This window comes from Hemitrygon akajei, chromosome 5 (assembly GCF_048418815.1).
Source record: "Hemitrygon akajei chromosome 5, sHemAka1.3, whole genome shotgun sequence".
Classification (NCBI taxonomy): domain Eukaryota; kingdom Metazoa; phylum Chordata; class Chondrichthyes; order Myliobatiformes; family Dasyatidae; genus Hemitrygon; species Hemitrygon akajei.
Window position 1 is genome coordinate 87,837,082 of NC_133128.1, and position 26,973 is coordinate 87,864,054.

At 47.0% G+C, this 26,973-nt stretch overlaps 1 protein-coding gene across 9 annotated transcripts in view; it reads right to left on the bottom strand.

Moving 5' to 3' along the window:
• Positions 1–325: 325 nt before the first annotated feature.
• enox1 (ecto-NOX disulfide-thiol exchanger 1) overlaps positions 326–26,973 on the bottom strand; it is a 312,484-nt gene continuing 285,836 nt past the window's right edge. For 7 of the 9 annotated variants that reach the window (XM_073045990.1, XM_073045991.1, XM_073045987.1 and 4 more), the window contains 3 exons: positions 19,631–19,717; positions 4,874–4,959; positions 326–1,552 (listed from right to left, as the gene is read on the bottom strand). In XM_073045990.1, coding sequence (XP_072902091.1) covers positions 1,300–1,552; positions 4,874–4,959; positions 19,631–19,717 — 426 coding nt within the window. In that variant the 3' untranslated portion in view covers positions 326–1,299. Of the gene's footprint in view, positions 1,553–4,873; positions 4,960–19,626; positions 19,718–26,973 lie in introns of all 9 variants that reach the window. The other 2 variants (XM_073045996.1, XM_073045995.1) reach the window with 2 other exon arrangements.

Here is a 26,973-nt window from a genome sequence, read left to right on the forward strand (position 1 = left end):
CAGCCCTTTACCACTCAACTTCCCAGCTCTTTACTTCACCCCTCTCCCAGTTTCATCTACCACCTTGTACCTCTTCCTCCCCTCCTTAATCTGACTTCTCCCCTTCCTTTCCAGTCCTGATGAAGGGTTTCGGCCCAAAACGTTGACTGTACTCTTTTCCATAGACGCTGCCTGGCCTGCTGAGTTCCTCTAGCATTGTGTGTGTGTTGCTCAGATTTCCAGCGTCTGCAGATTTTCTCTTGTCCCAGAAATATCAAACTGTTCAGGAAATCGCCAGGAAATGCTTCCAAAACTATGCCACCAGGTAAAAGGTTACAATGTAAACTTCCAGAAAAATAATTTATTTCCAAATTCCACATGGGCAATACTTCTGCATCCTTGTGATGAGCAGACTTAATGGTCAGAGGTGGAGAGGAGGGACAGAAGGAATGCTCAGACATTCATTTGCACCATTTCAATATTAAGAAACTCAAAGATGATTTAAGTTCTGCAGACAGATAGGATAAAGACAATTTCTGGATCATTTTGACTGGGCATTCCTGGAGCGAGTCTCCTTGTGACAAAGACATGATTTATAGTCGGGGTTCGCAGGGTGGCTGGCACAGGGCAGGCTAGGTGAAGCTACGCCAACACCTATTGTCGGCTAGTCCCAGCACTGGACCCATGTACTCACCTCCCTCCATGGGTCCACCTCTCCCCACCCACATCCAGCTCGGCCCTCACCTCACCCGAATGGGTACACCAGCCCAATTTGATTCTGCCTCCCCTCCGCAGCACCGAAGGCCTGATTAGTGTTGAAGGTGTTTAACAACTTGTCTCAGTGCAGGGTTCCAGTATACGACCAAAGCAGCTGCTCGCTCCCAGTCGGCCAGGTGCATCAGAAAGGAAGGCACTGACGTGGGATGGGCCATGAACTCCTGCTGCTGCTCCAGAGGGGAACGTTCAAAGCTTCTGGCTCACATAGACAGCTGCTTCGCCACAACAAAGCTGAACTGGGAGATCGAAGTTCAGTCTTCTGCCGGCGATCCACTTCCCCACCTTCCCCCCTCCATCCAAGCCCCATGTCTGTTCCAATATCCTCACATATTTCAGCTTCTTCCACCTTTATTCCCCACAGTTCATTGACAAGCCCACCCCTACCTGACCAACCCCTCCCCACGCTCTCTGCCTTTCCCTTCCCTCTTCATGGTTTAAAGCCCAAAGTCTGTCGAACAAAGGTCACCATGTTCTGCTCGTCAGGCACCAGGGTACAGTGAGGTTACCGGCCGCTGGAGACATGGTAGGAATGGCAATTAGACCTCAGGTCCAGGCAGCATTTAATCCACAATCGTTCAATCTCACGCTTGATGCATAAACCTGAATGAAATCTGAAATCCATGGAGTTTTGTTCCTCGTCGTGGCGCACCATTTCAGGTCATTGGCTGACACACTTAATTCCTTCGAAACCACAGAACTTCCATTTTTTCTCCAGTGTGGCGCCAACACCAGTAAACTCCTGCTTGAACATGTTTGGCAGTTGTTGGAGAAGAGTCTCAATTTCCCCTGAAGATATCTGCGGAGGAACGTGCACAGCGTGAAATTAAAGTCTGCTGCCTGGGAGTTAGTCCTGCACTTCGGACTTCCAATGGTAAACAAAACACACAAAGCATTTCTAAACCCAACTTCATTCCACACACCAGATACTTCCCCATCACACACTTGGACCCAGGGTCACCTGTTCTAGGAGGCACTGCAAGTCGGGTAATGGGCTGTGTAGCCAAGGGTCCTGCCTGGGGTTACGTCAGGGCCTGTGTGACCCTGGAGAAGGAGTATGAGGATTCCAGGGGTTTATTGGGGGCTGTCCGGCACTGGTGAATGTCAGAGGATCTCGAATGTGTCCTGGTTAGAGATAATTTGATGCTATTGGTTATCAGTAGTCTGAATCATAAATGCTGTAGTTTCATAATGATGTGAAACTGTAAACACAGATTAAACCTCCTTTGGATAAGGGCAAAAAAAAGCTATTGGGTGGTTTTGGGGCTCACTAAATGGTGGTTTGTACAGTAAAAAATAATTAACTTACACAATTAAAAGGATATAATGAAACAAATTGAAGCAATTCCTTCTCATAAAAGCCGGGAAATTTCTCTAGAGAAATAGTGGAGGATAGTCTCTCAAAATATACCCGCAAATGATCCGTCACGTTTACCAGCAAGCACTGCAGGCTTGAGAGGCACAGGAATTGCTTCCATACATGGTGACTGTGATTCGGCTCAAAGGGCCGAATGGTCTACTTCTGCACCTATTGTCTATATGGTCAAGACAGGGAACAACTCGGAACTGTTTGCCCCAGCGAAGCAGGGTTAATGACTCTGACTGACGACTCCAGCCACACCCAAGAGAGAAAAACAGCATGTGCTGTTAACTGATAACTGCCTGCATCTCAGCTCCTGGAAGCGACACAGAACACGGACGGCTGGGGAGGCGGGTCATGTAGAAGGTGAGATGGATAGGTGCCACCCTCCTGCATAACTCATGGGGGTGCCCTGGGTGACAAGCCCTTACATGGAGGAAAGGCAATGGCAGTGGACCCTCCAATAGCTGAACTGTGCTGGACACTCCTTGCTTGGTGCTCTCCTTTGCTGAGTCTGCTCCTTTGGAGTTCCTGGAGTGCTGTTAGACAGTCGGTACCAGACTCACTGATCCCCATATCTGTTGCTGTGCTCGTGGAGATAGCACTGCCAATGTGTGTACTCAGGCAATGCTCCCAACTCGAGCCCATGTACATTTCTGCAGGGAGAAGCACTGCTGTGGGAACTGCCTCATGAGAATGGTTGTTGACTTCAGGAGAGCACGGAGCGACCACGCCCTGCTGAACATCGACGGCTCCTCGGTAGAGATAGTTAAGAGCACCAAATTTCTTGGTGTTCACCTGGCGGAGAATCTCACCTGATCCCTCAACACCAGCTCCATAGCAAAGAAAGCCCAGCAGTGTCTCTACTTTCTGCGAAGGCTGAGAAAAGTCCATCTCCCACCCCCCATCCTCATCACATTCTACAGGGGTTGTATTGAGAGCATCCTGAGCAGCTGCATCACTGTCTGGTTCGGAAATTGCACCGTCTTGGATCGCAAGACCCTGCAGCGGATAGTGAGGTCAGCTGAGAAGATCATCGGGGTCTCTCTTCCCGCCATTACAGACATTTACACTACACGCTGCATCCGCAAAGCAAACAGCATTATGAAGGACCCCATGCACCCGTCATACAATCTCTTCTCCCTCCTGCCGTCTGGGAAAAGGCACCGAAGCATTCGGGCTCTCACGACCAGACTACATAACAGTTTCTTCCCCCAAGCTATCAGACTCCTCAATACCCGAAGCCTGGACTGACATCTACATTATTTATTATTATATTGTAATTTGTTCTCTACTGTGCCTATTGTTTATTAATTAATTATTGTATTGCCCTGCACTGTTCTGTGCACTTTATGTAGTCCTGTGCAGGTCTGTAGTCTAGTGTAGTTTTGTGTTGTTTCATGTAGCACCATGGTCCTGGAGGAATGTTACTGTGTACTGTACCAGCAGTTTATGGTAGAAATGACAATAAAAATCGACTTGACTTGCCCATTCAGAGTGAGCAGCTCTCCTGCTGGAACCACCTCTTTATTACAGGAAATGGTGCTTCCTCACTGGGATTGTCCCGGTACATTAGATAGATAGATAGATAGATAGATACTTTATTCATCCCCATGGGGAAATTCAACATTTTTTCCAATGTCCCATACACTTGTTGTAGCAAAACTAATTACATACAATACTTAACTCAGTAAAAAATATGATATGCATCTAAATCACTAACTCAAAAAGCATTAATAATAGCTTTAAAAAAAGTTCTTAAGTCCTGGCAGTTAAATTGTAAAGCCTAATGGCATTGGGGAGTATTGACCTCTTCATCCTGTCTGAGGAGCATTGCATCGACAGTAACCTGTCGCTGAAACTGCTTCTCTGTCTCTGGATGGTGCTATGTAGAGGATGTTCAGGGTTTTCCATAATTGACCGTAGCCTACTCAGCGCCCTTCGCTCAGCTACCGATGTTAAACTCTCCAGTACTTTGCCCACGACAGAGCCCGCCTTCCTTATCAGCTTATTAAGACGTGAGGCGTCCTTCTTCTTAATGCTTCCTCCCCAACACGCCACCACAAAGAAGAGGGCGCTCTCAACAACTGACCTATAGAACATCTTCAGCATCTCACTGCAGACATTGAATGACGCCAACCTTCTAAGGAAGTACAGTCGACTCTGTGCCTTCCTGCACAAGGCATCTGTGTTGGCATTACCGTCCATATATCCAGCCACCACTCACACTGGGGGCAGCCTCCAGTGGCCAGTTACCCTATTAACCCCAACATCTATAGGGAGTGGAAGGACACCAGTGCACCTGAGAAGCCCAAAGGGTCACAGGGAGAGAATGCAAACTGCATGTACACAGCACCCAAGAATGGGATTGAACCACAGTCTGTGGGGCAGGGACTATTCACATCACAATGACACCCCCTTACATTTCTTTTCTGACATAGATAATCAAAATAAAAATTAAAGCAAACACAGAAAATGCAAAGCATATTCCACATGGAAGCTGAAAATAGTTTCTTAAAGAAAAAAGAAAGTTTTGAATGGAGGTAAAGATGGCCGCATAATCCTGCAATTATGTTGATGCTGGGGCGGGTTGTTTAGAGTGCTCTCCATCAAGAGCTTGTCAAACCACTGAGCACTCCCCACTATAATGTAATCATGAGGTAGATTGGATCACCAGGAATGAAGTGGTTAACCCCCAGCCCCGAGTGGTTAACTAATTCCCAGCCCCATATTCCAGAAGCACAAAGTCGTCTGCATTACCTTGGCATCCAGTCGCTGCAGGTAAGACCACAGGTATTCGATGTTGGCTCCAAACGGGTGCACATGAAGGAATGCTGATATGATACCTGGCCACAAAAAAATACATTTATTGAATGTTGGGTAAAGCAAGCTCCATTGTCATGGCCTGGACAAGTCAAAGCGGTTCATAGGGCTCACATGTCTAAAGGTAAGCTATCTCATTTTTATTCGGATATATCCTGTCAGTGATTGATGTAATAATGGAGAAGCTTCATTAATTCACATGTTTTGGACATGTCTGAGCCTTGAAAGATACTAGAAGGAAATATTCCAAATTTTCACGGTACTTTTCAAGGTAAATTTTAAGCCTAACCCTTTGACCGCATTATTTGGTATTGTTGGAGAAAAAGACTTTATTTTGGAGACACCTGATTTGCATATTTTGGCTTTTACTTTTCTTATATCTAGGAAGGCATTCTTGCTTAAATGGAAGGATGCTGTTCCGCCTACTCATGCTCAATGGCTATGCTGTCAAGAAGGAGCTAGATAGGTATCTTATGGATAGGGGAATCAAGGGATATGGGGACAAGGCAGGAACCGGGTATTGATAGTAGATGATCAGCCATGATTTCAAAATGGCGGTGCAGGCTCGAAGGGCCGAATGGTCTACTTCTGCACCTATTGTCTATTGTCTATTGTCTATTGGGATGTTATGTCATGCTTAAATTTACATGTTCAGTTTTTGGATCTAGTCAAGACTTATATATTGTGGGGACCATTTTTGAGTTATTTTCAAAACCTTTGATTTGTTGTAAAAGTACAGACGGTGGCTAATAATATATTTTGTTATATGATAAGGGCTTTTTCCCCCTTTTTTCTTACTTTTCCTAACAGCTCTGGCTTTGGTAGTGGGTTTAGATTTTTTTTCTGTATAACAAAATTATTATATTTTAATATTATGATTGAATTTAATTTTTATGAATACAGGGTTTTGTGATTGTAACTGTATTTTTAATACAATGTATTGGTACGTTTTTAACTTAACTTACATATCTTCTTGTACTCTGTATTCCTTTATGCAGAAACTAATAAAAATATTGAAAGAGAGAGATGTGGCCTGGTCAAGGGCTTCTGGGCAAAGGGATACTCAGGCCAAGGGTGGCAGTGGAAATGACAGTTATTACCAGGCCCCGGGTTTCAGGAACCCAAAGTGATTCCTTGTTGTGGAAACTGCTGGAGATGTGTGTGTCAGGGGTATGGTTAGTGCTGTTTATGACAACACGATGTATCGGACTCAGTGTATCCGTCCCATTGCTCCTTTCCCCTTTACCACGGTGATGTTTATTATACAGTACGTACACAATGCCCTTCAACAAGTGAGGTGATGGGCCTCCAGGCCTCCACTGCCATTTTAATCCATGAACTCCACATTTCCCAGTCAGCATTTCTCCACTTCCCTCTGCGTCTTTTTCCACTGAGAGTGTGAATGCACACAGTCTTGTCCCCAGGGCTGGGGAATCAAGAAGAGGACAGGGGTTTAAGGTGAGAGAGGAGAGAGTTGATGGGAACTGAAGGGCAACTTTTTCACCTGGGGGATGATCCAAAAGTGGCGCACACTGGCCGAGAAGGTAGAGCAGCAACATTGATGCACACGTAGACAGGTACATTCCATGGGTAAGACAGGTTTGGATGGATGTGGGGCAAATGCAGGCAATTGGGACCAGCGTCGACGGGAATCTTGATTGGCGTGGACTAGGTGAGCTGAAAGGCCTGTTCCCATGTTGTACATTTCTGCCTGGAACGTGTGTCTTCAGAAACTGTCACCCTCACTTTCACCATCAAAGCTTCACATAACAACCATTACAACTGATGCAAATCTCTTTTTAAATAACTTATTAAAACATTTGGAAAATTTTAAGCAGCAATGAAATAATTACATTGAAACTTACCTCCCCGGATCACTAGGATAAGCGGGGTTCACTCCTGCCCAGTGTGATTGGTGAGAGGCTGGGGACCCTCGTGAGATTTGATACTGTCTCCAAATTCCAAGGGCAGGATTCTGGTGCCAGGTATGATAAGTAATATACTCTCCCCTCCCTCCATCCCCCACCACAGCAACAACAGTTAGTGAGATTCACCCTGCGACACCAACACCCGTGTTCTCAGACAGTCCCACCCAAGAGTATCAGTGTCCTGTGCACAGACAGCAGCTCATTGCTCGGTAATGGAGTGTCAGGAGTCCAGCTTTCAGCCTTCTCGGACTTCCCTGCACAATTGTTGGTCACTTCCACAGAAAGCTCTCTGCTTGCTTCCAATTAACATCTTCCAGAAAGGTCTGAGGAGACCTCCTCTACTCGGCAGTTACTTGTCTGATAATTTAGCTGGGGTGTGAAAATTTTAACATCTGTGTGGGGCCAGATGCGTCCATCTGAATTGGGAGTGTGTTTCTATGACAGGGTAAGGGTAAATGTCACACACACACACACACACACACACACACACACACACACACACACACACACACACACACACACACACACACACACACACACACACACACACACACACACACACACACACACACACACACACACACACACACACACACACACACACACACCAGGAGTAGGCGACCAGGCCCACCGAGCTTCCCCACTAGTTAATACAATCATGGCTAATCTACGCTGGACTCAACTTCTCTTTTGTAGCAGTTCCTCATAACCCCAAATACTCTGATCTTTACAACATAAATTGCCTCTTTAAATACCCTCAGTGATCTAATCTCTGCTACCCCAGGCCTTACACTGTAACTCAAGACTCTCCCTGCTGTGCTCCATGGGGATTGTGCCTCGATCTTTTCAATGCTACAGAATACAGATCAGGATTGTTCAGGCGCTCAGAGTGCACAGTAAGTTTGGTGAACCTCATTGCTACTATATCCCTTCCTAAAACTATGCTCAGTTCTCCAGGTGTGACCTCCTGCAACAATACTTCTCTATTTCTCAACTCCAACCCTCTTGCAATAAAAGCCAGCAAGGCGATTGCCTCCCGGAAGACTTGCCTCATCTGATTGCTGACGTTTTGTGGCACGTTACCACTCCTGACTGAAGCCCTCCCTCAGCACAATAATTATTACCCGCCTACCCTCGTGTGTTATCAGAAGCACACTTCATTTCGATAAGGTTACTTCACTGAAAGATTAATGTACACATCCCAAAACATAGCAAACGTGGAAGTGACACAGCAGAGTGACTGCTGGTGATGCTCCCACCTTATGGAGTGAGATTATTTACTATGAAGTGACCGTGTCACCCCGTTCAGAGCCCCGTAGATAATGCGGTGGTTCGTCTCCCTACCAGGTGAGCCCTCGATACCATTCGGCTGAGGCTGAAAGGCCGAGATTGAGTGGACATGGAGAGGATGTCAGTGGGAGAGTTTAGGACCTGAGGGCACAGTCTCAGAAGGACAAGACGGTGCTGAGCTGTGTCGTGGCTCAGATTTAGTTGCCTTTCCGGTTGTGGGATCAGCGCAGGAGGTTAGGGGTCAGGGGTGAGGGGGAGTTAGAGGTCAGTGGCAGTAAATGAAAAGTTCAAGCTCAGGTCAGGGTGCTCTGCGGACAAATGTCAGCGATCTCGGAGGTACGGTCAGCAGGCAGTGACCGTACCTCCAGCTGCTGCTCCCCAGTCCCAGGACTAAAGTCCGTGCTGCCAGCTAGTCCCAGGTACAGGTCACAATGGCCAGTGACTCCCCCTCACCCCTCTGGTGAATCCTGAGGTTGATGCCCAGTCAGTGCAGAAGTCCGGAGGTCAAAGCTGAAGGTCGAAGTCAAGAGTAAAAGCCTGAAGATCAGAGGCAAAGGTAGAGGCTCGAAGGAGTCACATGGACCCGAGTCGCCAAGATCAGAGGTCTGTACGAGTCTGGAAGTCAAGGCCCAGAGGTCACACCCCTGAACTTGGAGACACAATATCTGTGAGCCTGAGAGTCTGGGGTCAAGGATTGGAGCCCACAGGTGGATGTTCTGGGATTGGAGCCCACAGGTGCCCTCTCGTGGGGTTGGAGGGTGTGTGTGTGTGTGTGTGTGTGTGTGTGTGTGTGTGTGTGTGTGTGTGTGTGTGTGTGTGTGTGTGTGTGTGTGTGTGTGTGTGTGTGTGTGTGTGTGTGTGTGTGTGTGTGTGTGTGTGTGTGTGTGTGTGAGAGAGAGAGAGAGAGGTGGGAAATGGATAGTTGGGAGGGAGGGTGGGAAAAGGGATTGTTGTCTTGTTTTTGTTGTTTGTGTTGTTCTGATGAATAGTGAGGGCATGCTATGTTGGTGCTGGAATGTGCAGTGGCATTTGTAGGCTGCTCCCAGCACATTCGTAGGTAGTGTCGGTTGTTAACACAGATGACACATTTCACTGTACGTTTCGATGTGTGTGTGATAAATAAATGAGTCTGAATACAAGAGGAGGTGGAGTTCATTGCCACAGGGACTGTCGATACCAAATCATTGGATAAGGGGGGTTGAAAAGGAATAATCATCCATGAATGAATGGTGGAGCAGGCTTGAAAGTCCAATAGTCTAATTCTGCTCCTATTTTCTGTGGCCTGAAATGTTGTCTGTTTATTGCCCTTCATAGATGCTAAGTTGGACCATAAGGCACAGAAGCAGAATTAGGCCATTTGATCCATTTAGTCTGCTCTGCCATTCCATCACGGTTGACCCCATTCTCCTGCCTTCTCCCCGTAACCTTTGACACCCAGACTAATCAAGAAGCTACCAACCTTCGCCTTAAATTTACTCAGTGACTTGGCCTCCGTAGCTATCTGTGGTGAAGAATTTCACAGATCTGCCATTCTGTGGAAAATGAAATTTCACTTCATCTCTCTTTTCAATGGATGTCTCTCTATTCTGAGATAATGCACTGTGGCCCTACACGATACACCATCTGCCACGTGTGGCTAAGGAGTTGGTGTAGGAGAGACAGTGTCAGATTTTTGGAGCTTTGGGCTCTCTTCCAGGGAAGGTGGACCTATACAGAAGAGAAGGTTTGCACCTGAACTGGCGGGGGACCAATATCCTAGTGGGAAGGTTTACTAGTGCTGTATGGGGGGGGGGGGGGGGTAAACCAGAGCTACGGGGGGGGGGGGGATGGGAACCAACTTGTGGAGAGTGGAGAGGTTGTGGAGGCAGATGTTGTTCAGACTTCAGACAAAGTTAGGAATCAAAAGGTTGAGCATGGTACAACTAATGACCTGAGATGCATATATTTCAATGCAAGAAGTATCATAGGAAAGGCAGGTGAGCTCAGGGCATGGATCAACATCTGGAATTGTAATGTTGTAGTCATTAGTGAGACCTGGTTGCAGGAGGGGCAGGACTGGCAGCTCGATATGCTGGGGTTTCATTGTTTTAGACCTGACAGAGTGGGAGGGACGGCATTACTAGTCAGGGAAAATGTCACAGCAGTGCTCAGTCAGAACAGACTGGAGAACTCGTCTAGTGAGGTGTTATGGGTGGAACTGAGAAATAAGAAAGGTATGACCACGCAAATGGGACTATATTACAGATTTAATATCCGCGGAACACATTTGTAGACAGATCACAGACTGTTGCAAGAAACATAGAGTTGTTGTCATAGGTGATTTTAGCTTTCCGCATATTGACCGGGACTCCCATACTGTAAAAGGAATAGATGGGTTAGAGCTTGTCCAACTTGTTCAGGAAAGTTTTCTTAATCAATATGTAGAAATCTTAGTGAGAGAGTTTGATAGCTGATCTGCATCTGCTATGAGGGACTGAGACAGGGCAGGTGACAGGAACACTCTGCACCCAGTGATCACAGTCCCATTAGTTTCAAAGTAAAAATGCAAAAAGATAGTTCTGGTTGGCAGGTTAAGATTCTAAATTGGAGAAAGGCCAGTTTTGACTGTATCCAGAAGGACCTGGTGTGTGGATTGGGGCAGGCTGTTTTCTGGCAAAGGTGGACTTGCTAAGTGGGAGGCCTTCAAAGGTGAAATTTTGAGAGTAGAAAGCTTGGATGAGCCTGCCAGAATGACAGTTGAAGATAACAGGTACAAGGTATCATGGTTTTCAAGAGATATTGGGGCTGGGTGGTTAAGAGAAAAAAGAGGGCATAACAGGTACAGGCAGGTACAAACAAGTGAGGTGCTTATGGAGTATAAGGAATACAAGAGAGCACTTAAGAAAGAAATCAGGAAAGCAAAAAGTAGGCAAGAGGTTGCCCGAGCAGACAAGGTGAAGGAGAATCCTAAGGGATTCTACAGCTACGTTAAGAGCAAAAGTTGGTCCTCTGGAAGATCAGAATAGTAATCCTTGCATAGAACCAAAAGAGATGTGGGAGATCTTAAATGAACATTTTGCATTCGTGCTTACTCAGAGTCCACAGAAGTGAGACAAAATGGCACCAACTTCATGGGCCCTATACAGATTACAGAGGACGAGGAGTTTGCTGTCTTGTGGCAAATCAGGCTGGACAATCCCTAGGAGCTGATCAGATGTTCCCTGTGGGAGGCAAATGTAGAAATTGATGGGACCCTAGCAGAGATATTTAAATAATCTGTAGTGACAGGTGAGGTACTGGAGGTTTGGAGGATAGCTAAAATTGTTCCACTGTTAAAGAAAGGCTCTAAAAATAAACTAGGAAACTATGAGTCTGATCGCATTAGTGGGAAAGTTATTGGAAGGTACTCTACGGGACAGGATAAATGAGTATTTGGATGGATATGGACTGATTAAGGATAGTCAGCATGGCTTTGTGCGTGGTAGATCGTGTCTAACCAATTTTTTAGAGTTTTTCAAGGAAGTTACCAGTAAAGTTGATGGAGACGAGGCAGTGGATGTTGTCTACATGGATTTCAAAAAGGTATTTGACAAGATCCCACATGGGAAGTTGGTCCAGAAAATTCAGTCGCTTAGCATTCAGGATGAGGCAGTAGACCCTGGCATGTGGGGAAAACCACAGAGTGGTAACCGTAGATGGTTGCCTCTCTGACTGGAGGCCCTTGAGTGATCGAGTGCTGCAGGGATCGGTGCTGGAACTGTTGTTGTGTGTCATCTGTATCAGTGACTCGGATGATAATGTGGTGAACTGGATCAGCAAATTTGCAGATGATACCAAGATCAGGGGTATAGTGGACAGCAAGGAAGACTATCAGAGCTTGCAGAGAGATCTGTATCAGCCGGAAAAATGGGCGGAAAAATGCAGCTTGAAGCACTTTATGCAGATGTAGTTATCAGGGAGACTGGAGGACTCCAGGAGTTCCCATACCTCACACAAAGGACATACCACTAACTCTGGGCCCTTTCTCAGCACAATAGTTATGACTTAATAGACAAAATAAGAAAAAAAATCTTACAAGAAACTTACTTAGACCCTTTGCCTGTACTTGCCCAAGCCTGTTGAGCTAAGGCTGGACCTCTCTACCACTGGCCCACTCCAACAACGTCCACTCTGCTGATACCTCTCCTTTTCATGTTACAGCTATACCGGACCCTGGTCAGACCCCACTTGGAGTACTGTGCTCAGTTCAGGTCACCTCACTACAGGAAGGATGTGGAAGCCATAGAAAGGGTGCAGAGGAGATTTACAAGGATGTTGCCTGGATTGGGGAGCATGCCTTATGAGAATAGGCTGAGTGAACTTTTTCCTTGGAGTGACAGAGGATGAGAGGAGATCTGATAGAGGTGTTCAAGATGATGAGAGGCATTGATTGTATGGAAAGTCAGAGGCTTTTTCCCAGGGCCGAAATGGTTGCCACAAGAGGACACAAGTTTAAAGTGCTGGGGAGTAGGTACAGAGGAGATGTCAGGGGTAAGTTTTTTACTCAGAGAGTGGTGAGTGCGTGGAATGGGCTGCCAGCAACGGTGGTGGAGGTGGATACGACAGGGTCTTTTAAGAGTCTTTTAGATAGGTACATGGAGCTTAGAAAAATAGAGGGCTATAGGTAATTTCTAGGGTATGGACATGTTCAGCACAGCTTTATGGGCCTAAGGGCCTGTATTGTGCTGTAGGTTTTGTATGTTTCTATGTAAATAAAACATACTCCTAGGGCTTGCAGTTTTCACGTGGCTCCCACTATGCAAGATGTCACTGTGTCGTTCAGTATTTCAAGCAATGACTCACTCCTGATGAGACTTGCGATTTTCAAATAACTCCCGCGCTGCTCTATCACCGGGTGAGAGCTACCGGGTTTACTTTCCTCTGCACTTTGAAGGGTCCAATGAACTTGGGTGCTACCTTTCTGGATTCTACTTAGAGAGGCGAATGATGAGTGAACAGCCAGACCTGTTTCCCAGGCTGTAACGCGGGTCCATGCCTTCTCTTTTGGTTCGCCTTGGTCTCTGCTTTCTGGGCAGAGTCCAGCAAGGTCTCTCTTGCCCTAATCCACTTCTTCTTGCAGGGTTGGATGAGGTGTTCGGCTGCAGGGACCCCAACCTCGGCCTCTTGTCCCAGAAAGAGAAGCAGAGGATAACCAAGCTGGCACTGGAACCGAATGCTGTGAGGTGTGGTGGCTGACCTCTGTCCACGTCAAACGGTCGCACCACTCGTCAGGTCTTTCCAAGGTCAGGCATCTCAGGCTACGTTCTAAATCTTAGTTCTCTGCTGTCTGGCTGTTGGACTGCGGGTGAAATCCAGAGGAAAGGCTTGCTGTTGCCCCCATCAGCTTACAGAACGCCCTCCAGAAATGTGATGAGAGTTGTGGACCACAATATGAGACAATGTCCACTGGGAGTCTGCGGATCCTGAAGACCAGGACAGTTTTGGCCATCCCTGCCACAGGCAGTGAATTTGCAGGCTTTCAAAAACTGATCGACAGCTACCATGATGACAGTCTTCCCCTTGTTTTGCAGAAGACCCCTGACAGAGTCTATGGAGATGTACACCCATGGTCTTTCCGGAACTGGTAAGGGGTGGGCGAGCCCTTGAGGTCGGGTATGGGGCTTCTTGTTCCAGGCACACACCTCGCATGCCTGCACGTACTGCTGAACTTCTTTCATCATTCCGGGCCACCGATACCTCCTCCTGATAAACTCCAGCGTCCTGCCAATCCCTGGGTGTGCGGTCATTCTCGAGGAATGTCCCACTGGAGTACCGAGGGCCAGATGGAACGTGGGACAAACAGCAGACCTGGATAACTCTTCTTAGGAAGCTCCCCTTGCGCTTGGGCCTTGTGAACAGGAGCGTCAATTCCCCAGCAAATTGGCGCTACCACCCTGGCTTGGGGTAAAATGGTGGTAGGGTGTTCCTTTGTTCATCACACTGATGGGACAGGACATCTGGCTTCTGGTTCTTCAGCCTCGGTTGATAGGTCAGGATGAATTCAAAACAGTTAAAGAACAAGGCCACCTGGCCTGCCTGAAATTCAGCCTCTTGGCCTCCTGAATATAAGCCAGGTCCTTGTGGTCATTTCATACCATAAAAGGATTCTTGGCCCCCTCCAGCCTGTTACAACATTCCTCCAAAGTTAACTTAACCGCAAGAAGCTCCTGATCCCTGATGTCATAGTTCCCCTTTGCCGGTGATCGCCTCCTGGTGAAGAACGCACATCCGTGCAGTTTACTGTCCGAAGGTGGCCATGACGGCACCCACTCCCATGTCTGAGGTGCCCACCTCCATGATGAAGGGAAGGTCTCTGTTAGGAGAAACCAAGATGGGAGCTGTTGTGAACTGACATTTAATTTCGCAAAAGCAGCCTCCACTTCAACAATCCAGACAAAAGGGCCTGTGAATCTCTAAGTTAGCGCTGTCAGTGGATCTGCCTCTGAGCTGAAGTCCATGGTGAACTTCTGGTAGGAGTTTGCAAACCCCAGGAATTCGCTGGACTTGTTCGATACTGGCTAGCGGTGGCCAGTCTCTGACAACCCTGAGTCTTGGTAGGGTCCTTCTTCAGATTGCTGTTGAAGATGATGAAACCCAAAAATGAAACAGTCGTCAGTTTGGACTTCTCCAAATTGACGTAAAGTTCAAGGTGTAGAAGTCTCTTTAAAATGTCTCTGAATTGAGTGAAATGCTTCTCCCTGGACTTCGAGAAGATTAGGATATCATCCAAGCAGACAAAAATATAGTTATGGAGAGTATCCTGGAGCACGTTGTTTATAAAGGCTTCCAAAATGGCTGGAGCATTTGCAAGACCGAAGGGCATAACCAGGTACTCAATGAGGCCCTGTTAGTGTATTGATTGCAGTCTTCCACACATTGCCTCCTCTGATATGGACCAAATTGTATGCACTCCGTGGGTCTAGTTTTGTGAATATCCTCGCCCCTTGGAGCATCTCCAAAGCCGTATTCATGAGTGGAAAGGGGTAGCTATTTTCCGCATAACCCCCTATAATCAATACTCAGCCAAAGGCTCCCAGCTTTGCTTGTTATGAAGAAGAAGCCTGTGCTTCTGGGTGAGGTGGAGGGCTGAATGAAGCCTGATGGCAAGAGCTTCCTTGATATACTCCTCCATTGCACTTCTCTCTGGGCCTGAGAGTGTGTACAATTGACTCCGCAGGGGCAAGTATCAGGCAGCAGGTCATTAGCACCGTCGTAGGGTCATCCGTGGAAGAGCGGAGGACTTTCCCTTGCTAAAGTCCTTGCAGACGGAAGGGATTTCGACCAGTTTGGGTGACGGGTGATTTGGCAGACCTCACTGTCCACTCCATATGCTCACCAAGTTTATTGTTAGAAACAGTCACCAAATCAGAGCCCAAATCCCTATCTGTATCTCAGGCAACAGCAGCAAAGCATTACAGAGGGTTCTGGCCTCGCTGGGAATAGGCTTCAAGGATCGGTGTGAAGGAGTCTTTCCCTTCCTTGAGACCTGGCGGCTGGATTCCATAAACTTAGCGGCAGGTTTCCCAGACTGCTCGGGCACCCCCTGAACTACAGATTCCCTCCGTCTAGTCAGGACTGTGCAACTAGACAGTGTCGGGACTCGCACAGTCCCGTTGGCTGGAACCAGCTTGTCTGCTCTTGAGGGCTGCACGAGGTCTCAGGTTCTCTTGCATTGAAGGCTGCCCCCTCCTAGTCGTTGGTCACGGGACAGTCTGGGTGTCACAACACCACGCCACTAACAAACCCTCTCACAATGATTGGACCAAGCGGTGATTCTCCCCTCCCTCCAGTCCACAGATGGGTTCTGCCGAGACAGCCCAGGGTACCCGAGGATCGGGGGTATGAGTGGAGAGTCAATAACGTAGAAACTAATGACTTCCACCCGATCCCCTATCCTCGTCTGTAAAACCAGTCTGTTGCTGGATCTGCCTGGAACCTAGCGGGCCGCCGTCCAAGGCAGTTGTGGGCACAGGCTGGCTCAATCACACTGTGACGAGAGACCCTGACGAGAATGATTTGGACCCAAACGCTGGGGTATCCAAAGCAAGGTATGAGACACAGTATCAAACTGGATCAGAGCACAAAACAAACACTAGGCGATATCACTAGTAGGCTTATGGTTGAGCACCAAACCACAGTTTGGGTGTTCCTTAAATACTCAATTCTTGGCACCCAAAACATGATTATCATTAACGGGACCATCCTGAACCCTTAAAGGGGCTGCAACAGCAATCTGTACTCCGGGGAGTTTGAGCGTCTAACTCCCGGAAGCTGGCGTGGTTGGGGGAGGGGGTGGGGAGCATCCCATAACTGTAGTGTTAAATGACCAGCCCCTGATAATATTAAAGGGGATACCAAAAGTTTCTTCAGATACATAAAGTGTAAAAGAAAGGTGAGAGCGGATATCGGACCACTGGAAAACAAAGCTAGAGGGGTAGTGGTGGGGGACAAGAAAATGGCGGATAAAGTGAGTAAGTATTTTGCATTATCACTGTGCAGACACAATCAGTATGGTGGAAGTTCCAGGTGTCAGGGGTCAGGAAATGTGTGAAGTTACCACACCTGAAGAGAAGGTTCTTGGGAAACTGAAAGGTCTGAATGTAGACAAGTCACCTGGACCAGATGGTGTACACCCCAGGGTTCTGAAAGAGATGGCAGAAGAGATCATGGAGGCATTAGTAATGATCTTTCAAGAATCACTAGATTCTGGAATGGTTCCAGAAGACCGAAAAATTGCAAATGTCACTCCACTCTTCAAGAAGGGAGAGAGGCAGAAGAAAGGAAACGATAGCCCAGTTAATCAGACCTTAGTGGTTGGGAAGATGTGGAGTTGATTGTTAAGGATGAGGTCTCTGGCACTGTGGAGGCACATGATAAAATAGGCCATGGTCAGCATAGTTTCCTCAAGAGAAAGTTCTTTGAAGAAATAACAAGCAGGATAGATAATGGAGAATCAGTTGATGTTGTATACTTGGATTTTCAGAAGGCTTTTGACAAGGTGCCACACATGAGGCTGCTTAACAAGCTACGAGCCCATGGTATTACAGGAAAGATTCTAGCATGGATAAAGCAGTGGCTATTGGCAGGAGGCAAAGAGTGGGAATAAAGGGTATCTTTTCAGGTTAGCTGCCAGTGACTAGTCGGGCTCCACAGGGGTCTATGCTAGGACCGATTCTTTTTACATTATATGTCAATGATTTGGGTGATGGCTTTGTTTGCAAGGTTTGCAGATGATATGAAGAGAGGTGGAGGGGCGGGTTGTTCTGAGGAAGTAGAGAGCTACAGAAGGACTTGGACAGATTGGGAGAATGGGCAAAGAAATAGCAGATGGAATATCGTGTTGGGAGGTGTATGGTCACGCACTTCGGTAGAAGTAATGAAAGGGTTGACTATTTTCTAAATCGAGAAAATATACAAAAAACTGAGATGCAAAGAGACTTGGGAGTCCTCGTGCAGGATTCCCTGAGGGTTAGTTCGCAGTTTGAGTCTGCGGTGAGGAAGGCAAATGCAACATTAGCATTCATTTCATGTGAACTGGAATATAAAAACAAGGATGTAGTGTTGAAGCTTCATAAAGCACTGGTGAGGCCTCACTTAGACTGTTGTGAGCAGGTTTGGTCCCCTTACCAAAGGATGTGCTGACATTGGAGATGGTTCAAAGGAGGTTCATAAAAATGAATCCAGGTTTGAACGGCTTGTCATATAAACACTGTTTGATGGCTCTGGGCCTGTATTCACTAGAATTCAGAAGAATGAGGGTTGACCTCATTGAAACCTATTGATTGGTGAAAAGCCTTGATAGAGTGGATGAGGAGAGGATGTTTCCTCCGGTGGGAGAGTCTAAGAACAGAGGACACTTCCCCAGAATAGATGGGTGTCATTTTAGAACAGAGATGAGAGGAATCTCTTTAGCCCGAGGGTGGTGAATCTGTGAAATTCTTTAGCACAGGCAGCTGTATGTATATACATATATGTCTTTAGTATTTATGTATATTATACAGGTCTTTATGTATATTTCAGGCAGAGGTTGATAGATTTTTAACTGGTCAGGGCATGATCGGAAATGGGGAAAAGGCAGGAGAGGATAATTGGATCAGTCATGATGGAGTGGTGGAGGAGACTCGATGGGCCAAATGGCCTAATCCTGCTCCTATATCTTATGGCCTTATCAGACTATATGGTCTTATGGACTCAGCGTCCTCCCCCAGCGATGGCCATACCTGTGCTATCGAAAGTCTAGTTCTCTGAATCACCCAGGAGATCAAAAAAGCATCAGATCGTTCAGTCGGTTCAAAAATATATTCTTAAAAAGGAAAACTGCAGGCTGCAGGTTATAGTGACTGCAATTCAGAAGAAGTATCTAGTAGTTTTGTAAGCTGTCTGCAAAACATTGCCATTGGTCGCTGGCACCATCTTGCATAGGGTCCAGTGCATGAATAGGCCCTTCAGCCCATATCCTTCCTGTGCCAAACACAATGCCAAATTAAACTAAATCCCTTTTGCCTTCTGCCTGTATGTAATCCATATCCCTTCACTCCCTGAATATCCAGGTGTCTGTCTAATCACCTCTAAAACACCAATGTTGTGTTTGCTTCCATCACCATATCTGACAGCCTATTCCAAAACCTATCACCCTCTGTGTTATACAAAAAGCAAGCCTTCCCCTCTCTTAAACTTTCTCCCTCTCACCTTAAATGCATGGACTTGGTGCTCAGAGCTGAACATTTATGAAGCACAATGGTTCTGGTCAGTTACCGGGAGGGGTCAAAGCCATTGATACCACAACGTTTTTATATCAAACTGCAAGTTATTAGCTCTTGGGAAACAGCTTGTCTAAAAGCCTCATGCAGTTTTAGCACTGCACCAGGTGGAAAGTACACTGAGAAAATAGAGACACAAGAGATTCCACAGACGCTGGAAATCTTAAGCAACACACGTAAAATGCAGTAGGAACTCAGCAGGTCCAGTCCTAAAGAAGAGTCTCGGCCAGAAATGTTGACTTGTTTATTCTCCTCCACATATGCTGCTGGACCTGCTGAGTTTCTCCACAATTTTGAATGTATTCACTAACAAGACAGTCTCCTCGTTTCTTCTCAATGGAGACAATCCATGTGGCTTTGGGTGTGAACTGTTTGCAGTCCCTTGCTCCTCAAGTCTCCGTGTTTCCCACATGTACACTCAGTTTCATTTCCCATCCAACCCCTGACGGACACGAACTGAACAGAGATTGGCAGGTTATTTTGCCAATGGCTGTGCACCCAAAGCACCCAGCTGGCAGGGCACCAACCAATCAATCACAATTTTATTAAATCTTGAAGGCTTTTGTCCTGAAATTCCATTCACAGCTTCTGCGACAAAGACAAGGGTTTGCAGAAGGCTTTGCACTGAGGAATGGAACACAAACTCAAGACCAATTTGAGAATGCAATTCACAGTAAAAGCCAGGATACAGTACCCACTAATAAAGCTTCTTTCTCTGATTTGAGGGATCGAGTGGCAGCATCTCCCTCGCTGGTCGTCCGGCTCTGGGTGAATGCATTCGACCTCTGCACAGGAAACACAAAGCAGAATCATGGGAATAACAGGAGCCTCTGACAAACCAAAAACACATTTTATTATCCATGTGATTACAAGCAATTATTCCTTACTAATTACACTTATTGCCTCAAGGGAAACTGTAGAAAGTTGGAACATTAAATGAATCATAATGGACTTGAAAAAATCTTGTTCCTCTTTTATGTTTATTGCTGTCAGGAGGTGTGACAGTGTATTAATTTCATTACTGCACTCCAGCCAAAGGTCTGGAACATTAGTTCAGAGATTTGAAAGCAAATCGCACAAGAACACAAGAAATTTGAGAAGGCGCAGGCCACTCAGCCCCTTAAGCCTGCCCTGCCATTCAGTATCATTGTGACACATCCACGCTGGCCTCAACTCCTCTCCTGCATCAGTTCATCATATCCCTCAGTTCCCCGATCCTTCCAAAATTTGTCTGCTTCCTCTTTAAATACCAGCAATGATCACAGAATCAGGTTTAATGTCACTGGCATATGTCATGAAATTTGTTGTTTTGTGGCAATACATTTGTTATCTTTGCAATACATGGTAAAAAATACAAATGACAATAAGATATATATAATTAAATAAGTAGTGCAATAAGAGAGCCAAAAAAAGAATAATGAGGTAGTGTGCGTGGGTCTGCAATCCATTCAGTAATCTGCCGAACTTGTTCCTGAATCATTGAGTGCGAGTCTTTGGGCTCCTGTACCTCCTCCCCTGAGGTGGCAATGACAAAATGGCGTGTCCTGGGTGATGGAGGCCATTAATGATCAATTCCATGTCTTTGATGCATTGCCTTGTGAAGATGTCCTCAGTGGTGGGGAGGCTAGTGCCCATGATGGAGCTAGTTGAGTCTGCAACCTGTGCAGTAGCCCCTTCTGATTCTGCCCCCACTAAGGGACGCTCCACATATGGTTTTGCACAAGTCACCAGACCAAATAAAGCGACTCGGCTCAGCAACAACCCTTTTCAAAGATGAGTAGATGAAATGTCTGATAATGTGGAAGACACATTGTGCAACATACTTAGGACAACAGAATTCATTCTGCAGTTGGATGAGTCAATATTGCCAAGCAACAAATCTTTGCCTCTCAGTTATGTTAACTTAATAAAAGTCCAAGAGTTGTTATTTGCAAGGGGCCTAGAAACAGACATGAAGAAAGAGTCAATATTTTGGGTTGTTGAGCAATTTTTCAAAGAGAAGGACATTCCTTTTACCTACATTCTTGCTTGTGAAACAGATGGGGCACCATCGATGACAGGACACCACTGTGGGGTTACTACTTCTTTGTAAAAAGCTGTACCTAATATACAGTGTTTGCCATTAACCATGTAACTCACAGACAACATTTTATTGAAGAAAACCGAAGTGTGATTGGCTGCATAAATCATTAAATATTATCATGACAGTGGTAAATAAATCAGGTCCCATGCTCTCGGTTCTTGGCCATTTTGAGAGCGATGAACAGTTTGAATGCCTCCTTTGCACACAGGAGTCAGGTGGCTCTCCAAAGGAAAATGTCTGAGATGTTTTTATACACTTTTTCAAAATGTGATAAAATTCTTTGAACCCTCAAATGCTTCAAGCAGTAATTAACTCAAGAATATTAGCCATGATGTTGCTTATTTGTCAGAATTATTCACAAAGTTTACTGAAATCAGTCTTCAATTGCATAAGAATGAGAAGAATCTTATCAAAGTCCAATCAGTCATCTCCACATCTACTTCCAAGTTAACCCCATGTAAGTGCAATCGTAACCTTTTCCAATTACCGAGCCCCTCTGAGTTGGAAGGGAAAAAGAATACCAGATGATGATCTTCGAGTATACTGTGCCCATCTGGGTGAGCTGCAGAAGACACGTCAGAGATTTCAGAACCTTCTTCCGATCACAATTCCAGATTGGGTAATAAATCCATTCTGAACACTTTGTCAGGAAATGCCATGTTGAGGAAGCTTGACCCAAACACAGAGCAGTGGAGCCAATTTAACAATAAACTGCAAAATAACAAGCCAGAAGGGGCCACAAAACAAGAGGGGACAGATACTTAACATGATAAGGCAACAAGGTAACTGAAGGCTGGGAGCAACTGGTTTGAGGCTGGCTGGTTTGTGTGAGTGAACAAGGGCTGTGGATGAGAGCTGAGTTTAAATAGGCTGCAGGTGAGGAGTTGGAAATTAGTGGCAGGTGACTCCTGTTAGTTGGGTGCTGGATGGAGATGGGAGGAGGCTTCATTTGAAGGCCTGACAGGAAACCCCTCCCCCACAGCCAGCCCGACAGACCAGGATGATCTAGAAGGTTACAGTGGAACCTCTCCAATGAGCGATGGATCCAAGGTGTAACTGGATGGTACCCAAGATCTCTCGTCTGGGTCATACCCTTTCCAGTCAACCAGTTTCTGCACACACCGTCCACGATGACATGGATCTACCAACTGGCAAACGGTGTACTCTGGACCACCTCCCACCATCCTTGGTTCCACAGGTGGCTCGAGTGGTCCATGGACAATGGGCTGGAGGCAGGACACGTGGAAGGAAGGTGTGATCCTGAGAGATGGTGGCAGTTTGAGACAGTGACTGGATTGATGCCATGGGTATTCTTAAAGGGAACAATGAACTGAGGCGAGAGCTTGCAGGAGTCAGTGGGCTGGGACAGAATTTGGGTGAATAGCCAGACACAGTCCCCAGGCTGGAGTAGTCATTCCTGCGGCAAACCATGGCCTGGCAGACGAGACCTCCACTGTTGGCTCCTCTGTGAGGAACAAGAGGGGTTGGTAGCAATGAAACACTTGAAAAGGTGACATACCCATGGTAGAGGATGTGTGTAGATTGTGGGACAGTTCAATCCAGAGCAGATACTTCTTCCACATAGGAGGGTTAGAGGTGGCAAAGCATCTCAGAAGCTTCTCCACATGCTGATTAGCTCTTTCTGACTGACCGTGGAGGCAAACTCCATGTCGGAGAACCAAGTCCACTGCCTCAGCAGCTGATGGAAGTTTGGGGAGAACAATGACGTGGGCTGCCTTGGGGTACCAGTACGGCACTGTTGTGGTCACCGTGGCCTGATGAAAAGGTGGAAAACCTGTGGTGAAATCCATGGTGACGTGGGACTACAGGGTCAAGGGATCAGCAAGGACCGAAGGAACCAAGAGGACTGCTGGGTGGAGTGTTTGGACTGGGCACAGCAAGGGCAGGCAGCCACGAACTGATGTAAACCTGTGATTATGCTGCGGCACCAGAAAGTCCAGAGTCCATCTTGTGCCTGGATGGCCAGAGAGGGCTGACTGAGTGCCTCAGAGTACATGGATGCTGGCACGTACAAATGGTTGGCAGGCGTGTCATTCGGAGCAGGCTGGTGCTGCAGGGCCTGGGAGATCTGGTTCTCAAAATACCAGATGATCGGAGAGAAGACCGGGGAGGATGGGCCAAAGGTCAATCTCTGTTCTGGCTGGATCATGACAGGGCATTTGCCTTAGTGCTTTTGGGACCCAGTCAGTAGGAGATGGTGAAATTGAATTGCTCCTAGAAGAGGACCCAGTGAGTCTGACCTGGGTTGAGTTGGTGGGTCTGTTGTCTGGATATGAGATTCTGGTGGTCAGTCCAGATCAGGAAGGGCTCGGTGATTCCTATCAACCGATGTCCCCATTCCTCCAAGGCCCATTTAATGAAGAGTCGCTCCCTGTCTCCTACTCCATAATGGTGTTACATAGAGTTAAACTGTGTAGAGAAGACACAAGGGTGCTTCTTCCCATTTGGTCCTTGGCGGGAGAGGATGGCGCTGGCGCCCATGTCAGATGTGCCCGTATCCGCCACAGAAGGTCCACGGGAGTTTGGATGATGGAGAATGGGAGAGCGGTGGAGCTCTTTGAAAGTTTGGTCCATGGCAACAGGCCAGGTTATACATGAGGTTGGGGATTTGGTGAGGGAGGTGGGAGGAGCGGCGATTTAGCTGTAGTTTCAGATGAAACAGGGGGAGAAGTTGGAGAACCCCAAGAAGCTCGGTAGCTGTTTGAGGAGCGCGGCTGGGGCCATTCAATAATGGTGTGCACAATCTCTGGGCCCTTGGTTATGCCTTGGGGTGAAAGGACGTGACCCAGGAAGGAAATGATAGAGTTGGTTTTCGAGGAGACGCTGAAGGACTGAATGGCCGTGACAGTTTGGTCTTGGGGTCCTTGGAGAAGATGAGGATGTTGTTGCGATAGACAAACAGACCTGTGTAGTTGTAGCATGTCTCAAGAGGATCTCATCGATGAAGGCTTGGAAAACGGCTGAGTTTTGGAAAGCCCGAAAGGCATCCCCAAGTATTCAGTGGCCAGTGGGTGTTATGAACGTCATCTTCCACTCATCTCCCTGGCGGACTCTGTAGATCCAGTTTAATGAAGATATGGGCTGTCCATCAAGGGGAGAGAGAGTAACAGTTCTTAATGGCGATTTTGTTGGTTTCACATTAGTGTCTGTAGGGATGAAGACTCCTATTGTTCTTTTTGACAAAGAAGAATCCAACACCGGCTAGAGCCTGCGATGGTGAAAAGAAGGCGTGCTGTAGCATTTCGGCAATCTAGTCATTCGTGGCTTGGGTCTCAGGACGGGAGATGGAGAACACGAGGAGTGGTGGCCAGGTGACAGCGGTTGATTGTGCTGTGTGTTGAATACGATGTTGGCTTCCCTTTGACAGAAGATGGTTAAGTCATGGTATTCCTGTGGGAGTTTGGTGAGGTCGAGAGTTTCCTCCGTCTCCATGGATTTACAGGGTGAAGTCAACTGAGGTTTCAGGCAGGTGTTCCGGCAGGTAGGTCCCCACCTCGCCAGTGAACCGGGTGGCCAGGTGAACTGGAGGGGGGTTTTGGGTGGAGATCTAGGGGTAACCCAAGACGATAGGAGTGTTGGGCGAGTCGATCAGGAACACTTTGATGCTCATGTGCAGAGGTTGTGTGCATGCTCTGACCATCACAGACCCCAGGGATGTCCATCAATGGCTGTGATACACAAGGGGTAAGAGATAGGGTTAGTAGCAAGTCCAAACTGCATACACACAGTCCGGTCCAGAAAGTTGGCTACACACACTCCTGAGTTGTGTGGAGGAGGGTAGGGAGAGTGCCTCCGGCTATGGAGCTGGAACGGGAGGTGAGGGGGCCTTGTCAGGTAGAGGGCCCCTTGTCTCTACCCACTGGTGCCATTTTCCCAAGTAGACGTACAGTTGTTCCTCCACTAGCGTTCATGCTCTTTGCGGGTTAACGGAGTGCTCCCTAACTACACAGGCTCTGGAGGCATTGATAATGAGGGTCTTTCAGCCTGAAATGGCTCTGGGAATGGAACTGGGGTTCTGGAGGCATTGATAATGAGGGTTCTGCAGCCTGAAATGGTTCTGGGCACAGAACTGGGGTTCTGGAGCTGTTGATAATGAGGGACTTTCAGCCTGAAGTGGTCTGGGAACGGAACTGGGGTTCTGGAGGTGTTGATAATGAGGGTCTTTCAGCCTGAAATGGCTCTGGGAATGGAACTGGGGTTCTGGAGGTGTTGATAATGAGGGTTCTGCAGCCTGAAAAGGAACTGGGTTTCTGGCTGATGATCTTGTGGGTTGTTCCATCAGACGCTTGTCAATTTGGACGGCCAGCGTGGTGAGGACTTTGAGGTCCGTGGGGATCTCCTGGGCAGACAGCTTGTCTCTCAAGTGCTCTGAGAGGCTGTGAGGGTATTGGGCCCGCAGTGCATCTGCATTCCAGCTGCACTCCGCCGTGACGTTCCTAAATTCCGCGGTGTGATCCAGCACCGAGCGTGAGCCTTGACATCTGTGAAATATCTGATCCGTTGGCCCGGATAGTCGAAAACCCGGCGTGTCTCAGCGGTGAATTCCTCATAGTTATAGCAAGTTGTGGTTTTATTCTCCCAGCCAGGTCAGAGCTCGCCCAGTCAACAGCGAGACGATGAAGGTGAGCTTGTTTCGGTCCGTAACGTAGAGAGATCAACGTGTAAGATGCACTGGGACAGGGAGCGGGTTGGATGTGTATGGGCACTGGGATGCGGGATCAGAGGGAGGAAGCTGACCACGGTGAGGTTGCTGTTTCGAGATGGAGAGCGGCAGGCAGATGGTCAATGGTTTCCTGTTGCTTCTGCATCATGTACTCATATCGACAGACGACTTGGATCAGCGAAGCATACTCCGCTGTGTTACTCATTGGTTCTCTCATCCTGTTGGGAAATGTAGAAGAGGCTTGGCCCAAACTCAGAACAGTGGAGACGATTCAGTGGCGAGTGATAACTTCAATAAACCGCTAAATTAGAAGCACGAGGAGCCACAGAACAAAAGAGAACAGATATTTAACCCAACAAGGCAACAAAGTAATTGAAGGCTAGGAACAACTGGTTGAGGCTGTCTGGTTTGCATGAGTGAACAAGAATGTGGATGAGGGCTGGGTTTAAATAGGCTGCAGGTGATTAAGTTGGAAATGATGGCAGGTTACTCCTGTTAGCCGGGTGGAGACTGGGAGGAGTCTGCCTGTGCAGGCCTGATTCCCTTGTAATGAGGAATTAACGGGAAGGGTGGAGGAAGAACTGATCTCACTACAAAATGGCTTTGAGCTGAAGCTGAGGTTCATAAAATCATATCAAGACTTTTTGTTGCATTAAGAAATCTCTGAAATCTCCTGGACTGTCGAAAAAGGACAAAGTTGCGTATTGCCTTTCCAACATCATATTGTGTGGAGCACAGTTTCAGTGCAGTTGCCCGACATCTTTCAAAACAACGAAACAGACTGCAAGTTACTGAACGTGGGGATCTGAGACTCCTAAGTGACATTCAGCCTGATGTCGAGAAGCTGATCTCACTGTACCAAGCCCATCCATCTCATTGAAAGGTGAAAAAGCAATGAAGTAGTGAACAGTTGGACTGTTCATCTATGCTCTAAAATTGTGGATGAAACTTGTTTTCACTGTAATTAAATTAAGAAATAATTTTTTTTGTAGCTATAAATAGATTTCAATAATTTCTGCAATTATCTGTCACTTTTTGAATTTGCATTTCCTATTTCTTTCACTGCACATCAGAAATCATATTTCTTTATAGTTTTTATGTAATGGCTGGAAAGAGGGGCGATGGGTGCTGGGGATGTGTTCTGGGTACCAAGGGGGCAGTAACACAAAAAATTTTGGGAACCAGTGAGTTAGAATACTCTCCACAGTACATCTGTAGAAATTTGTGAGAGTCTTCAGTCTCTTCAAACTTGTAATGAAATACAGCCGTCTTTG